This window comes from Artemia franciscana, chromosome 3 (genome assembly GCF_032884065.1).
Source record: "Artemia franciscana chromosome 3, ASM3288406v1, whole genome shotgun sequence".
Lineage (NCBI taxonomy): Eukaryota > Metazoa > Arthropoda > Branchiopoda > Anostraca > Artemiidae > Artemia > Artemia franciscana.
In genome coordinates this window covers 43,858,269-43,874,849 of record NC_088865.1, presented here as the reverse complement: position 1 = coordinate 43,874,849, position 16,581 = coordinate 43,858,269, and the positions used below count along the sequence as shown (strand labels likewise).

The following is a 16,581-nucleotide window of genomic DNA, read 5'->3' as shown; positions in this document are numbered from 1 at the left end:
CTGTAATAGGACGATATGTTTGAAAACTATGTAATATCATTGAGAAAATTCAATTTGGAGGAACAGTTATGTTTTGCAGCAAAAGTGAATATAGTACATTTACAATAATTACGAGACAGAATAAATGCATTAAAGAAATATTATTGAAGATAGTGACCTGAATCAATATATAGAAAGGAGTGAGTTTTTTACAATTTCTTCTTGAATGTCTTACTAGCGAGAAAGAATCTTCATTATTTGTCTTGTCTATAATAGGTAGTGAGAGTGTCAAGATTAAAAATGATTGAAATTGAGAAACAACAAAAAAAATCATACGGAATTTAATGACTTTGGAAAAGTTTTTCATTATAAATGATGAATTTTAAGAGTTATCTCTTCAAAGGGAAATATTTTCTCAGAGAATGTTTAACGATATAAAGATAAACGATTTTCCTTCTTTGGATTATTGTGAAAAGTGTAAATCATGCAATCTGTGTAAATTGCATAGAGGATATGGAGTGCAAATTAAAGATTATAAGTCTTGTCTTGTCTTGAAGATATTTGTTACCCTAACACTAGGAGTTTCCTATGCTCCAATTGACACTATGATAAATGTGATTAATTGGAGAATACTTAACTTGGTATGATTGGGAAAAAACCTAACCGTAATTTCAGTTTCTTTTTAAGAGACTATCATCGTCGTGGTTTTAAATTTTTTTGGGAGGAAGAACTTGGTCTACGCTTCAATTGCTGGAGTAATAAAAGAGTTTGCTTTTTACGACATCGCTGTGAAGTTATTGGCTGCTATGATTGTAAACCTACTGACTTTTATTTGGCTGTGACAGAAAGTGATTCTTCATATGAGAATTTCGTGTAACACTGCTTCAAATAAGCCAATGGAAACTTGGAAGAAGGAATTTAAAGAATAAAGACTCTTTTGTCCATACAAGTTTTATTAATAAGCAATTTCAAAAACATTTCCTAAGTATTTCACTTTTAGGCTACTGAAATTTATATTATACACTTGGGAAAAGGTATTTTCCATTAGAAAGTCGTTCAATCGAGGATTGTCAACAAATGAAACAGTTCACTGTCAGTATATCCACAAATTCAAAAAATAAAATATAATTCTGCATGAAAACCACAGCTTTCGGTTAACAAATCTAGTACTAGCTTCCGACTTTGATTAATAGATTTTCCACTTTGCTCAAGAATTTTTTTGATTTGAGGCGTCTAATATGCACATGGTAGGCAAGGAGGATCGAAAAATTTAATGTTCTTCGCTATTTTAAGGATGCACAGCCAATGAATCGTCTTCAAAGTTTATGGAATATTAAAAATGATAAGGGTATTGTTAACACTTTGATTATGCTCCAGGAAATTCGAGGGTGTGCAATAGGATTTGTATTTGGACATTTAGACTTCCAAACTGAATACATTGTTAGTTTGATTTGTGTTCACGGTGTCAAGTCTAATAGAACACTGCTATCAGGGATAATATCCCAATAGGTTTCAAATTTATTTAGCGAGATTAACGCTATATTCTCCGTCAAGGGTTCGACAAAGGTACAGTCTGAACATACAGTGCTCGTTCGCACAATACTCATATCTTGAGTCCAGACAAATCCAATACAATGATACCAGAAGTTTTTGCAAACAATTTTCACGGTTTTGCCATTATCAAATAGTTATGAATGTCGATCTAGGGATTGTATTATCAATTCATATAGGGTCCTGTAGGATTCCGTTTACTTTACATGCAAGAGATGAAAGTCCAAACATTAAAAATTTATTGGGGGAATTTGCCCATGATCCAATTGCAGTAGCACTTTTTACAAAAGCAAAGTGAATTTTGAAGGAATGTCACCGTTGATATATAAGGAATCGGTATAGGTACGTGAACGCGTAGCAAAATTTCGTCGATTCGTAATTGTATGCGGAACGACCAGTTTGATATTATTTCCACTAGCTCTTAATTTTTCAATTGCCAAAGCAACAGAACTCATGACCTGCTGTTTTCCTACATGAAATATTGCCGAGGTGAGAGAGACTGTTACATCAGAAGCAGGGGCAATGACTTTTTGAAAAAAAATTGAACGAAGCAAGTTGTAGATTTATATCAATCTTAACATTTGGAGGCCACCATTGAGGTATATTAAATAGTTCATGATTTATTTTCCAAACCAAGCATAAATCTTTAGCTGTCGCATCTCTAAGTATATTCGCAGTGTCAATGTCCGTCCTATATTCACATCCAATGGCTAAACCTGTCAATTTGAAATAGGACTTGAAGTTACAAAATGGAATGTATATAACTTGTATAGTTTGAAAGATTGTTGCTTGTCCTCACCAACATTCCTTTTATGTAGACACTTATTTGTCTAAACAAATTGTGTAGTAAAAAATTTTCATAGGATAACGCCTCGGCGGCACTTGGTTTTCCATTGTTAGATTTTTTGACAATCATATGCAAATATATAAATGTAGAGATCAAATCTATGAAATAGTCTTTACTGGAATAAGTTTGAAAATGAACGTTTTCAAAGAGCGGTTGTTGCGGATAACATTGTTCGTAGTAACCATGCTTTACACTCACATCCACATTTTCTTCATTGAAAAAGTTTAGAGATGAGGTGACTGAACGATGAGATTTTCTATGCGGTATATACGCCATTTCTAGGAAAAGAAATCGTTTCTCGAACTAACAATTTTTACTCTTGTTTTTTATTCATTTACAGGAGTGGTATTTTTCGCTTCTGACCTGATTTCAGACTGATGAGTGATGAGGTGTTTCTCACCCTTTTTAAAACTTTCCTGCTTTTTCGATATTTCAATCGCTCGGCGAGACATTGCGCACCGGACCTAAGATTTTATTAAACACTTTCTTTAAATCCTTCCCAGAGCTTCAATCGTGTAGTCTAGAAGATGCAAGATCCTTGGCAGTCGGTACAAAATCTTTATAGCCAGGGCAGTACATAGCAAAACAACTTAGCAAACCAATTGCCTATATTGAGTTAAAACCAAGAGCAAATATCAGATTATCGTCGAAATGAACCATTTCATTCTCGATGGGAGAGCTAATGTAAACCCTATGATATTCCATTGAACAGTAGAAGTGGAATGCATCATTCTTACTAGTAGAGATTTTTCTATTGATTGCACGACACAAATCGGTCATACTACCATAAACTTTTTTTTAAAGTGAGGTGCAGGTAAAAATCAGAGTTAAGTGATTTTATTTATTTCTCTTCCTCACCTTACACTGGCCAATGGTTTGGTCTTTTATATTGTATTTAAAATCTTTCTTCTGGATATTAAGTATACTTTTAAGACTATAATCTTCAAGAGAAACTTCATACTTTTAATCAAATTTGAAGGCATGGGAGTGTTTTGTCCTTGTTTTATTCAAATACCCATAGAGAGGATTAGAGACATTGGACATGAATGTCACATAGAAATTATTACGCATTGCAAACGTCTTCAGCGGTAATCTAAGAATAAAAACCGGAATTGTATCCTAGCCAGCGAACCAGGAATTGTCTCTTACCCTTGTGAGTTCGACTCTTTAATATCTTTTCAATCTACACATTCCACTGTTTTTAAGTTTTTGTAATTCATATCCGCAAAAACCGCCAAGAATCTCTTCATCTTTCATATCAAGTAGACGATAAGTTACAGGTTTAGCGTCTAAGATAAATGTCACTTTAAAAAGTTCACTGAACCACAAGTAATTTCTGTTTTCAAAAATACCACTTCTTTGATTCATTCGAACAGTGTCACCAATATTAAATTTCGTATTTTTTACTTACCTTTCATTGGAATATTGTTTGAGAGAAATGTCAAGTGTATTTTCATGGTGACGAGCTTCAAGAGGACTACATTTGGACAGGGATCGATGAGGGTGCTGATTATAAATCAATAAGATTCTGTCTAAACCTTGAATAAGAGCAGCAGTATTTTTCAGTGTACAGTATCTCGAGATTAAATTCGAACAGTTCTTATCAATTGTTAAGCCAATGCCACCTTTATTGGACTATGACTATGATAGAGTATTGTATTAAATTTCAATGAAACTTTTTTATATGTGGATTAAAAAATTTACTCCTCCGATATATTTGAATTTTCTTTTAACTATCCTGGTAAAAGACGGGTGCAAGGGCTCTAGCAACTTCATCGCCTCTCTTTGACCGCATATGAATAGCGACTAAAAACGTATGTTTTATTGTGTCGCCTTTGAGTCTCGTCTAGACTCAAAAGATATGCTTGTCATGTTTGCGATAGGAAAAAAGCTTTAATTTTTCGATAATGCCTACTGCGAACTCTATGATTTCAGTGAAGAGTACAGCTCGGTTCACCCTGTAAATAATCTGTCGCTAGCTTCTTCTCAAGTCCAGTGGCTAGAGCAAGTGTGGTGGGGGAGCTCAAACTTCCCACCTCACAAATATTTTCGTAAGCACCTTTCACAACTTGAGCCATTTTGAACATGAACGCTGCATGAAGTGTCCACTACCCTTTTGCATACTATTAGGTAACATGCTGACATTAACACGTCTTCCTTTGATACCTTTTAAGTCATCACCCCAGTTGTTGTGCTTGTATTTTCCGAAAATGATTTAAACGAATATTTTATATATCTCCATATTCCCTTAATCGCTTTAAAATATGTTTATTCCCACTAAGACATGTTGGACAATTGGATGACTTCAAAAATTTATACAAATGACTCTAAAACTATTAAAGTCTCTTACAAATTGCAATCAAATCTGATACCAAATCAATTAAATTGTAAGTTTTATAATTGATTATAATTTCATTCCTTTTTTTATCAAATTGTAGATATTCATTTTCAGCGATATAAGTCAAGAGGCTTTTACATTAAGACACTTGACTAAGCTTTAGATAAATTTTCTTCCTGTTTAGGTGGTGGTTGTGCTTGGGGCGATGTTGAACTTTCAGAATATTTAGATTGATCGATGACATTTACTTTTAGCGGTCTTTCACAGTGGGGTTTGAGCTTATCGACACGTCGAAGGAGAATTTGAAGCAAAATAAATTTTTCATCGTCGGTAATTGTCTCATTGCTAATAAATTTATAAAGGTTTTCTTCAACCTGCTCTTTTGGAGAAAGGATGAGTTCTATTAGAGTCAGTTTGTAAGCTTTAGCCGTTTTTCTAGAGAACAATGTTTACAAGTCCAGCAAGTATTAGCAGTATCAAAGGAAAGAAGCTACCACCTGCCTGAACAAGCGATCGGTGTTACAGGATATTGCCCCTTTAAACATCTTTTTTTGCCGGTAATTCTCTCTCCGTAGTAGCTATTCGAAGAGAAAGATCTTTAGCTTGAACACTCGTATCAGTTATCGATGATGATGACCCGTTATCACTAGTTTCAGCTAAATTTTTGGGTAAGATTCTTATGCTTCAGCTTGTAAGATGAATTCCTCAAGTGCTGCCTTATATCCATTATTCTGATTTCTCATAGCTTGACTCTTGTTACGCCCAAAATCGACCAGACTTGAGGCACTAACAACTGTATCTTTATGAGTACCGTAGCAGATTAGTCCATATTTTTCTTGACCGTTTTTCAGTTTATTAGCTTGTAAAACTCTCGACGGCCAAAGCGGGTACCCAGCCAAATTTGCTAGCACCAAATCACCAGCTTTGATCTTTTCCCTAATGTTCACCAGCTAATAAAAATAAAATGGTGAATAAACCTCAAAAAGTATGAAATGAAGAAAGAATAAACTTAACTTACGTGAGGTAACTTTAACTTAAACTTAACTTAAGTGAGGGCCGAGCCTCAGTAGAGCATCCGAGTGGATATTAATCCAACCTTTATGAGGTCAGCCCGCCTTCGGTGCTGCACGGTACTTAACAGTGCACTTCACGCGCAGTTCCTAACTCACAGTAGAAAAAAAATCTTTTCTCTAAATAAAACTTGGCAAAAAACGTCACAGCTAAAGCACCTCAAGGGTCATAGCAAGCAATTACATCCGTTTGCTTTGATTGCAAAACAAGTTCAATCCAATTAGACACAAACGGGTTTTGTATATTTACTTTTCAAAGGCAATAGTTGCGCAATTTCAGTGCACTTGGCTAGTAAATAGACGCAAGGGGACAATATTAAACCCCTGACTTTTAAAAAAATGCAGCTGTAATTTAACTTGAATTGGCAATTTTCCTTACGCTTGTAGTCAGCATGCCAGTAAACCGGTCAAACAAGTTAACTTGCCAAAGTAGAAGCACTGAATCAACGAATATGGTAAACTAGGTCAAGTTCAAAGTTCAAACTAGATTACAATTGATAATCCTCTTAGCAAGCTAGGTGTTATCTTATTGAACTCTGAATCAATACTAAATCAAAATAGTTCTCAGCAGTGAGAACTATTTTAGGATGGGCATATGTCCTTCTCCGCCTCTCAGAGGCATCGTTCATGGTGAAGCCCACTCGACTTTACAGCTTTCCATGGTTAACAAAGGGACCGAATCTTAGGCATTAGGTATACTCCTCGGCTTATTTAACAGAGGTGGGCCTTGGTCAGAAGTTTCCTGAAATATAAATTAAATTTTAGTTCTTCGTTCAGCCTGAGTCTTATTTTATCACGCCTCCATCGTTTAAATTTAACTCGAATAGCTGTTTTAAATCTCCTAATAATTTCCTTCAAAAATTGTAGTTTCCAACATTTAAGTTTATAAGTATTACATAAATTAATAAACAAGAAAACTATGAAAAAATTCAAAGAAAAGTAAAGATAATGGTTTCAACAGTTGCCAGAGAATTTTATTGAAGTCAAAAATCACCTCAATTGCTGGCCAAGAATTCAAAATCCAGGCCAAAATGGGAGCAATCAATTGAAAATACAGAGTTTCGTTCGGACATAAGAACCAGATTCACACGTGGTTCTTTAAAGGGTGATAAAATAGGCCTGCTAGGTGCTTCAAAATATCTTCCAAGGACATTATTTAGTGTGTAGACCCATCTATGAAAGTCTCATTTTCCCAACTGAACCTCTTTTCAAGATAGGAAAAAAGTAGGTAGCTAGAATTTTATCAATTTTGCTGATTTAGGCTACTTTTTTGGCACTTGTTTACTAGAGTAAACTTTTTATGAGAAATAAGCACAATAAATAGGCTAGCCTAGGGACAAAGCCACATAATCAGCACACTTTTAGTCTGTATCTTAAGTTTACATCTGGCGTTACTAATGGGAGATGGGCTGTCGCACAGTAATTGATTATTATAGTCAGAATGACCCTTGTTTACTTATTATTATTAAGTACTAGCTGTTGGGGTGGCGCTTCACGCCACCCCAACACCTAGTTGGTGGGGGCGCTTCGCCCCCCCCCCAAGCCCCCCCACGCGCGTAAGTCGTTACGCGCCATTGTAGTTGTGTCCCTATGTCCCACCTGTGAATATAGATAGATAGATATATATAGATATATATAGATATATATATATATATATATATATATATATATATATATATATATATATATATATATATATATATATATGTTTTTAACTACGTAAAACTTGCGAATATACAACATTCTTTGCTGTCCCATTGTCTGTGCATATAAATAGATTGTCAGGTTTACCGCCTCTTGAACATGCAACATATAATGGTCCATGGGAAAACACTCCGTATTCAGATCTATACCTCATGATTCTAATGATTGCCCTTGAGCTTTGTTGATGGTGATTGCTAATCGACCATTCCCTGAGTCGCCATCGTCATTTATATATCCCCCTGTGCACCCCGGCGTCCCCTTTGTAGTTATGTCCCTGTGTCCCGGTCGTCGTCATTTATACTCCCTGTGCCCCGGTGCTTTGTTGATTGCTAATCGAACATTCCTTTTGTCCCGGTCGCTTTCTCTTTGAGTGTCGTCATTTATTTAGATTGTCAGGTTTACCGACTCTTGAACATGCAACATATAATTGTCCATGGGAAAAACAATCCATATTCAGATCTATACCTCATGATTCTAATGATTGCCCTTGAGCTTTGTTGATGGTGATTGCTAATTGAACATTCCCTGTGTCCCGGTCGTCATTTATATTCCCAGTATCCCGGTCGTCATTTGTGTCCCAGTGTTCCCCTTTTAGTTTTTTTTATTGGTTTTGACCTTTTTTTAGGTTTTGTAGTTTTTTTCTTTTTTCTTTTTAGTTTTTTTTTGAAGTTTTTATCTTTTTAGTTTTTTTATTTTTATTTATATTTTTTTAGTTTTCTTTTTCTCCTTTATTTTTCAGTTTTCTTCCTTTTTTTAGTTTTTTTTTTCTTTTTTAGTTCTTTTAGTTTTTACATTTTTTAGTTTTTTAGATGAAAATTTTTTTTTGTTTTTTTCTTTTTAGTTTTTTATTGGTTTTTACCTTTTTTTTAGCTTTTTTAGTTTTTTTCGTTTTTTCTTTTTACTTTTTTTTTAGTTTTTATCTTTTTTATCTTTTTATTTTTTTTATTTTTATTCTTAATTTTATTAGTTTTCTTTTTCTCTTCTATTTTTCAGTTTTTCCCTTTTTTTTAAGTTTTTTTTTTAGTTTTTAGTTTTTTAGTTTTTTCAGTTTTTTTTTAGTTTTTAGTTTTTTACCTTTTTTAGCCTAACCAGGATTTGAACCTGGGACCTTCATTCTCCGTTCTGACACCCTCTCTCACCGAGTGACTACTCCAGCATGTTCATTTTGGTGTTTTAAATGGTATATTATTAACCAAATTAATGTGTTTTACAATATACTAAGCATCGTCAAAGCAAAAATGACGACAACTAATTTCATGACGTCAGCCGACACAGAAACATGACGTCACCTGATCCACAGATCCACAGACGGACAACTTATTTTTATATATATAGATAATGAAGAAACAATTATCCGAACCCTAATTTGATGAGTAGGTAAGTTACATTTATGTTAACATTTAACTCGAAGAAACAATTTGTTTAGGTAGACAATTCGCCATACAATTCAGGTGTTATAAAAGCAACCCTTTTTGGCAATTAACTGGCATTACCTCCTTATTAAATAGATGTTGACTAGCTAAATTGAATCGAACCGTATTTTAAATATAAAAATAGGCCACTCCTTTAAAAAATCAAGGATTTATTGTAGAAAAATATCTCGTCAATTTGCTCAGAAAAAAGAACATCGTTATTTGTATCTGCTTGTTTGGGTTAATTGCTAGCAGAGGATTTAATTTGCCGGACAAAGGGAGGGCCCCCTTATGTTATTGTGCAAACATTGGCTGATCGATAATCTTAAAGGGTTAAGTCACGTACCTGTTTAGGGAAACTTAAGTCATCTATTGGAATATGTTTCAAAGCAGATTAATAGGGGGGAATGATTTTTACAGTAAAGCATATGTTGACGCAACAAAATGAGATTAGTTTTTCAGTGAGAGAAGCATGCAAGAGCGGAAGGGGTTAGGGTTTTATCTGTCATTCTATGGTTAGACTTGTGCTAGGTCTCATTTGAGTATCTTCTTGCTCCCCTTTTGGTGGGGGAAGGGAGTATCCCTAAAGCACAAAGAGGCTTACCTGCATATAAGCAAAGGTCCATTTCTTTTTTAAATTTCTTGGTTTCTTAGCACTCATTTCGATAGTTTGACTGATATAACTTCCCCTCTGGCACCGATTTTTATACGCCAAGGTAACATAAAAATTACCCGGTCCTGCTATACGATTAAACAAACACTTTTACAATGTATCGTCTTTGTTCTTGAAAAATCCACGCAGTACCACATAAGACTTTGTAAATTCCTTTCTCTGCCAGAAACATTGAAAACAAAGATCCTGTGTGTAAAGCAGAAAAAAAAGAAGTGAGTTTCAGACAATGATCAATGTGGACTAAGTCCCTACTTAGGGCACCTGAAGGTTCTTCCCTACACTCTTAGGTTTTTAAACAATCAAAAAACTATTACATAACGCGTATGTATGCACGATAATACCAGCATTTTGATTGGTGGTCCCTGAATGTTTTTCACCGTACACCCTCAGTTTTTTGAAACAATCAAAGGAAAAACCATAATTATGAAGCAAACAATCCCTATTACGTAGCAATCTAGTGTATTATACAACTACGTGACATACAGGTGTACTATAGTATTGCGCAGGACCCAGGTGAACGTAATAATATCTTTAGGGGCTAGTAGCTACAAAAGTATACCCCCTATCTGTGTCTTGGAAAGCATTATGGCCTCACTACCATATTCTTGAAGCTGGGTTTGATAATGAAAAGGAGCATGGGAGGCAGGCTGGTTTCCCCACAATCAGTTTCAACCCTTAGGAAAAAGGTACTAAAACTTTCAGTTTCTAAGTGAATGAGCCCTAGGATTGTCAAACACCTTTTCAATATGAAGTGACTGGAGAAAAAAAGTTTTATATACTTTTTGTCCCCCATTTGGGGGGAGGGAGACTCAATATTTTATCTTTCTTCATTGGGATTCCTTTAGTTCAAGGACTTAAGCAAGGCCGTATCCAGGGGTTTAGGGGGTTTGAACCCCCCTGTGAAATGTTTGTCCGGCTCGTAAAAACGTAACAAAAAATGAATATAAACAAATGTGCTATGCGTCTTTAGGTTATTCTATCTAAACCCCACCCCGCAGAAAAAATCCTTTAAAAGCCCTTCCCACGAGAAAAAATTATCCTGGATACGGCCCTAGACTTGAGGATATAAGTTGTGAGGCAATCGATAAATAGTTTTTACCCTTTTTAGAGCCCCGTATTTGGGGGAGAACATGAATAGAAAAGTTTCTTTTGTAAATTATCCCCATATTGGCCAAGTGACTTATGGCTGAAAGTTTCAAATCTCTTGGTCACCATTACTCTCCCCTCTCACAACTAAATTGTTGATTCGTTTTTCCCAGCGAACGGGCTCTGAAAATTTCGAGCCAATTGCAGCCATCAAACAAGCCCCCTTATTCCATTGTATAACTTAAATGTAAACAATTGGCAGACAGTGGGGCTTGTAGCTCTTGAAATACTTTCGACTGTTAAAAACAAAATTGCTCTCTCTCTCTCTTTCTCTCTCTCTCTCTCTCTCTCTCTCTCTCTCTCTCTCTCTCTCTCTCTCTCTCTCTCTCTCTCTCTCTGTTTTAAGCTTCTGTTATGTTAAATTCTAGTTTCTTAATTAATTTACTACTATAAACAGAATTATTCATATTTATGGATAAAAATTAAAAGCCTAGGTTAATTGAATGGATAACTACAATCAAAATTTTATCTATGGCTCTTTATTCCGAAAATTGTTCAAATTATAGATAATCTGTCAGATAAATATGTTTACATAAATTATCTTGTATTTATACAATCTACGATAAGATATCTTATCAAATGATACGCAATCTGCTAATAAGTTATAACCACACCGAAGGGTTTGAAGTTTGTATCCTGAGTATATTTTTGGATTAAAGAAAAATAGTTAGTACTTTCTGTGAAAGTACATTAGGTCCTTGAAGATTGGCATATGAATTGCATGGTAAACAGCTTGTTCATACTTTTATGGAGGATTGTAACAATAGGTAAATTCCTTTTGTTTCTTGATTTTTAGCACTTATCGGTGGAGACATCCGACATATAGGCAAGTGGCGGGGGTGGCTTCTCGTCTGGACCCCTAAAAAAGTCAAGACTAGACAGTTTTTCCACAATTTTATTGTTATAGTTTTCAATAACATAAACTTTACATTTGTTTTATTTTTATTTCAGTTAATTTCTCATTAAAGAATACTGCTCTAGTGCATTTTTCAAAGATTCTCCGTACTCTCCATTTCTTAATTGCAAACAAACACTTAAATATATAATACAATATTATGTTGGTGTAGCAAGTTCTACAAAAATTACTTTTTTTTATAAAAAAAAAGAGCTAAGAGCTCATATGGCACTTGTGACGAGGTCGGAAGAGCCGAGAGCTTATATGGTACGAGGTCGGAAGAGCCAAGAGCTCATTTGGCACTTGTGAGAAGGTCAGAACCTAAAGTTAGACGGTCCAGTTATGTCAGTCACGTATCTTAGACAGGTTTCTATTCTTCCCATCCAGTTTCATCCTGATCTCACCGCTTTAAGTATTTTCTAAGATTTCCGGTCCCCCCAACTGCCCCCCCCCAATTACGTTTGATCCGGTTGAGATTTAAAATAAGATATCGGAGTTACGAGGTCCTTCTAAATATGAAGTTTCATGAAGATCCGATCACTCCTTCGTAAGTTAAAAATACGTTATTTTTCAGAATTACCCCCCCCCCCCCAATATAGCGGATCCGTTCCAATTATGTAAATTACGTATGCAAGACTTTTGCTTATTTTTACAACCAAGTTTCATCCCAATCCCTCCAATCTAAGCGTTTCCCATCATTTTAGGTCTCCCCACCCCAAACTTCCCCCAATGTCACCAGATCCGGTCAGGATTTAAAATAAGAGCTTTGAGCCACGATATCCTTCTAAAAATCAAATTTCATGGAGATCCAATCACCCGTTCGTAAGTTAAAAATACCTCATTTTTTCTAATTTTTCAGAATTAACCCCCCCCCCCAACTACCCAAAAGAGAGCGGATCCGTTCCGTTTATGTCAATCATCTATCTAGGACTTGTGTTTATTTTTCCCACCATGTTTCATCCCGATCCCTCCACTCTAAGTGTTTTCCAAGTTTTAGGTTTCCCCCTCCCAACTCCCCGCCCCCATCACCAGATCCGGTCGGGATTTAAAATAAGAGCTCTAAGACACGATATCCTTCTAAACATCAAATTTCATTGAGATCCGATCACCCGTTCGTAAGTTGAAAATACCTCATTTTTCTAATTTTTAAGACTTACTCCCCCCCCCCAACTACCCCAAAGAGAGCAAATAAGTTCCGATTATGTCAATCATGTATCTGGGACTTGCTCTTATTTTTCCCATCAAGTTTCATCCCGATCCCTCTACTCTAAGTGTTTTCCAAGATTTTAGGTTTCCCCCCTCCAACTCCCCCCAATATCATCAGACCCAGTCGGGATTTAAAATAAGAGCTCTGAGACACAATATCGTTCCAAACATCAAATTTCATTAAGATCCAATCACCCGCTCATAAGTTAAAAATACTTCATTTTTTCTATTTTTCCGAATTAACCGGCCCCTACTCCCCCCCAGATGGTCAAATCGGGAAAACGACTTTTTTTAATTTAATCTGGTCCGGTCCCTGATACGTTTGCCAAATTTCATCGTCCTAGCTTACCTGGAAGTGCCTAAAGTAGCAAAACCGGGACTTTAGGTTTTCCCCCTCCAACTCCCCCCAATGTCATCAGATCCGGTCGGGATTTAAAATAAGAGCTCTAAGATACAATATCATTCTAAACATCAAATTTCATTAAGATCCAAATACCCGCTGATAAGTTAAAAATACTTCAATTTTTCTATTTTTTGCGAATTAACCGGGCCCCCACTCCCCCCCAGATGGTCAAATCGGGAAAACGACTATTTCTAATTTAATCTGGTCCGGTCCCTGATACGCTTGCCAAATTTCATCGTCCTAGCTTACCTGGAAGTGCCTAAAGTAGCAAAACCGGGACCGACAGACAGACCGACAGAATTGGCGACTGCTATATGTCACTTGGTTAATACCAAGTGCCATAAAAACAAATTTCCAAAAATAGCATTTTAAAGAAAATCGAGAACAATATAAAAACCTTAGAGGAGCAAAAAAAAACATCTTACAATAAATTAAACATAAAATGAACAGAAATTACTGGCGATATCCCGCTAAGTAATGTCTTGGTTTTCACGATGTTTTCATATATTTATTGTGTTTTTAGAGCTTTTTCAATTTCTCTACCCTCTCCCAATCCCCATTAGAAATCCCCCCCAAAAATAGTATATACACCAACTTTGTTTTACGGACGAGAGCCATAAAAAATGTAAAAAAACCATATTTGTACTCTTTTGTGAGCACCAGAGAAAAAAAGTGGTACCCCCTCACCGAAAACACATATATGCAAGTACACCTCCACCAAAAAAATCCTGGGACTTTAATCCCAATCTCCCAGGAGTAAGACAAAACAGGCCCAACTTAAGCGTAAAATTCGTCATCTTTTAATGAAAGCTACTTATTGTATATGTCGCCGTGAATGTCCGAAATTGGCGAATGTCGAAATTCACAGGTGAATGTCCAAGATTCTTTTTTTCTCCTGGGATTTAGTATTAGTCAGCGTTGCCATTCAACTTCTTTAGTTTTATGCAAAATTTGATGATGACAGGTTATGTTGGTTAGGTTTTTAACCCATTTCTGAGACTTATAACCTTATTTAACCTAACCTTACCCAGCGTGACCTAACTTTAGCTTTTCAAATAGTTTGTGGTAACGAACTGTAAGTAAGGTGCGACGCAGCTCAATAGTAAACAAGACTAAAAAAAGCGGGATTTTGACACCAATAGTTATATCAAAAGAATTGACGTTTTATGCTGAATCCAAATATATAAGTTTCACTAAGTTTGCCTGATTTTAAGTTTGCCAAAAGTTTGCCTGATTTTCAAAAAAGGGGGAAAATACCCCCTTAAAAGTCAAATAATCTTAATAAAAATCACGCCATCAGATTCAGCGTATCTGACAATCCTACTGTAGAGGTTTCCAGCTCCTATCAGCAAAAAAATCGAATTTTGCATTTTTTGCCTGAAGAAATATTATAGATTCGTGTTTATTTGTTTGTTTTCTTTTTTCCGGAGGCGATTTTGTCGACTCAGTTTTCATAGAATATCGGGAGAATGCGGAAATGAACTGAAACCTGAAGTTCTAATGTCGTTTTTAGTGACCAAAAGGACTGTAAGGCAACTAGGTCTCCTCCCATGCCCTCTTTAAACCCGAAATCGTCTGATCAAAATTTTGAGATAACTATTTTGTTCAGTATAGTTAAAAGGCCCAATAACTTTTTGTTATTGAAAATTATATATACATTTTTCGAGTGAGGGAGGGAGTGAATTTTCTGCTGGGAGGTTTTCCAAGGGGAATTTTCCATGGGGAGGGAAGTTTCTAGGGGAGTGAACTTTTGACGGGAAATTTTACACAGGTGGAATTTGCCAGAATTCCTATACAAAGTTCTTTTTATGTTTTGCTTTCTCTTTGCCAATTCAATGTTACTCGTGGAGATGTTAAGGATAATTGTTCGGGTTAAATTTTCACCGGGATTGAATTGTCAAGAGGATGTTTCTCTGAGAAGGAGTCATTTTCTCGTGTAAATAGAGCCAGATTTCCTTGCATTATTAAAAAAAACGACCAGAATAAAAAAAACAAGTTTTTTCAACTGAAAGTAAAGGGCAACATTAAAACATAAAAAAAAAACTTTTTACGTGCATAGGGGGTTGCCCCCTCCTCAAAACCTCGCTATTTACACTAAAGTTTGAATTTTGTCCTAATTCCTGAAGAACGACTCCTGAAACATATGGGTTGTTTATTAAGAAGCTTTTTTAAAAGTACAAAAAAACTTAAGCCTGAAGAGTGAGGTGTAGGGGCACCCCCTCGTATACGTAATAATTTCTCTTTGGTTTATTTAGTACCATCATTTTTTTAGTACAATCAAAGCTTGCATAAGACTACAATACACATATCTAAATGTGTATACTGTGCTTTAGACTGAAAAAGCTGATTCATAAAGCTAATTAATGGAGGGAACTGAGGGAAGTACTGAGCGAAGTTGAAACTTAAAACGAACAAAAATCATTACTTCACAGGCTATCTAGCATATATCGACAAAACTAGTGCTAATAGATCAACTGGTGATGTTTCCCTATGTTCATACGATTACAGAAAACTAGCGCTTCACTCAAGACACAAAACAATACTGGAGTTTTGGTACAGTAAAAGAAAACCGTTTAAGGACACTTTTAACAGCATAAAAATAAAGCATTTTATGACTGTTGCTATTTTCGTTAAATTTGCCATCACTTCTGCACAATGAGCTCAGTCCAACGACTGACTCGTTTTGGGTCTGAAAAGGACACTATGTTATTTTGGTAGACGAGTTCGAAGTGAACCAATCCTGGTAGTATTAGGACTACAGACATTTAGAATTCGTACTATAACTTGAAATTCTCCATTGTAGGCTACAGAGAGAAATAACCGGATTTCCAGAGTTCATATTATGGTTTATTTGTTCTTTGTTCCGAGTAATACTGGGTGAGAAGAAGATGTTACCTAATAAGTCAATCCATTATTTCACACGGTGTTTAATGACTTTCCATGTATTACGATAATATTTATTTTTATGCCTAAATTTTTCAGAGAATTTCAATTGTGTAGATAATTTTACTGATATCACACCTCGTGTATGACAGATGTTAGGTTGTTAGATTAGTTTGTTGTTGCGAAGCTACGTGCTAACTTTTACTCCCAAATCAATTTATCGGTTTTTTATACTTGGTTTTTGTATTTTCAGTAAAGCGCTAGTGTTCTCTAACCCTACAAACATAGGGAAATATCACCAGTTGATTAATTTGTCTTAATTTTGTCGATATATATTAGATAGACTGTGAAGTAATAATTTATTTGAAGATTCAACTTCGCTGTTTACTTCCCTCAGAAGAACTTTGATTTTTAAATTAATATGTGCTCGTTTTTTGTATTGAAAATTAATGTATTTAATTTGAATTTAACATT

The 16,581-nt window shown here is 35.4% G+C and overlaps 1 protein-coding gene across 5 annotated transcripts in view; it reads left to right on the top strand.

The window, feature by feature from the left end:
• Positions 1 to 16,581, top strand: part of LOC136025301 (uncharacterized) — a 68,478-nt gene that overhangs the window by 41,236 nt on the left and 10,661 nt on the right. Inside the window, exon 2 of one of the 5 annotated variants that reach the window (XM_065701199.1) lies at positions 5,155 to 5,383. The exons of 2 other annotated variants lie outside the window; for them this stretch is intronic. Coding sequence is in view for 1 of the 3 variants with exons in the window: in XM_065701196.1 (XP_065557268.1) it covers positions 11,433 to 11,444 (12 nt within the window). In the remaining 2 variants the exon portion in view is untranslated. Of the gene's footprint in view, positions 1 to 5,154; positions 5,384 to 11,301; positions 11,488 to 16,581 lie in introns of those variants that run through there. 2 more of the 5 variants (XM_065701196.1, XM_065701197.1) reach the window with 2 other exon arrangements.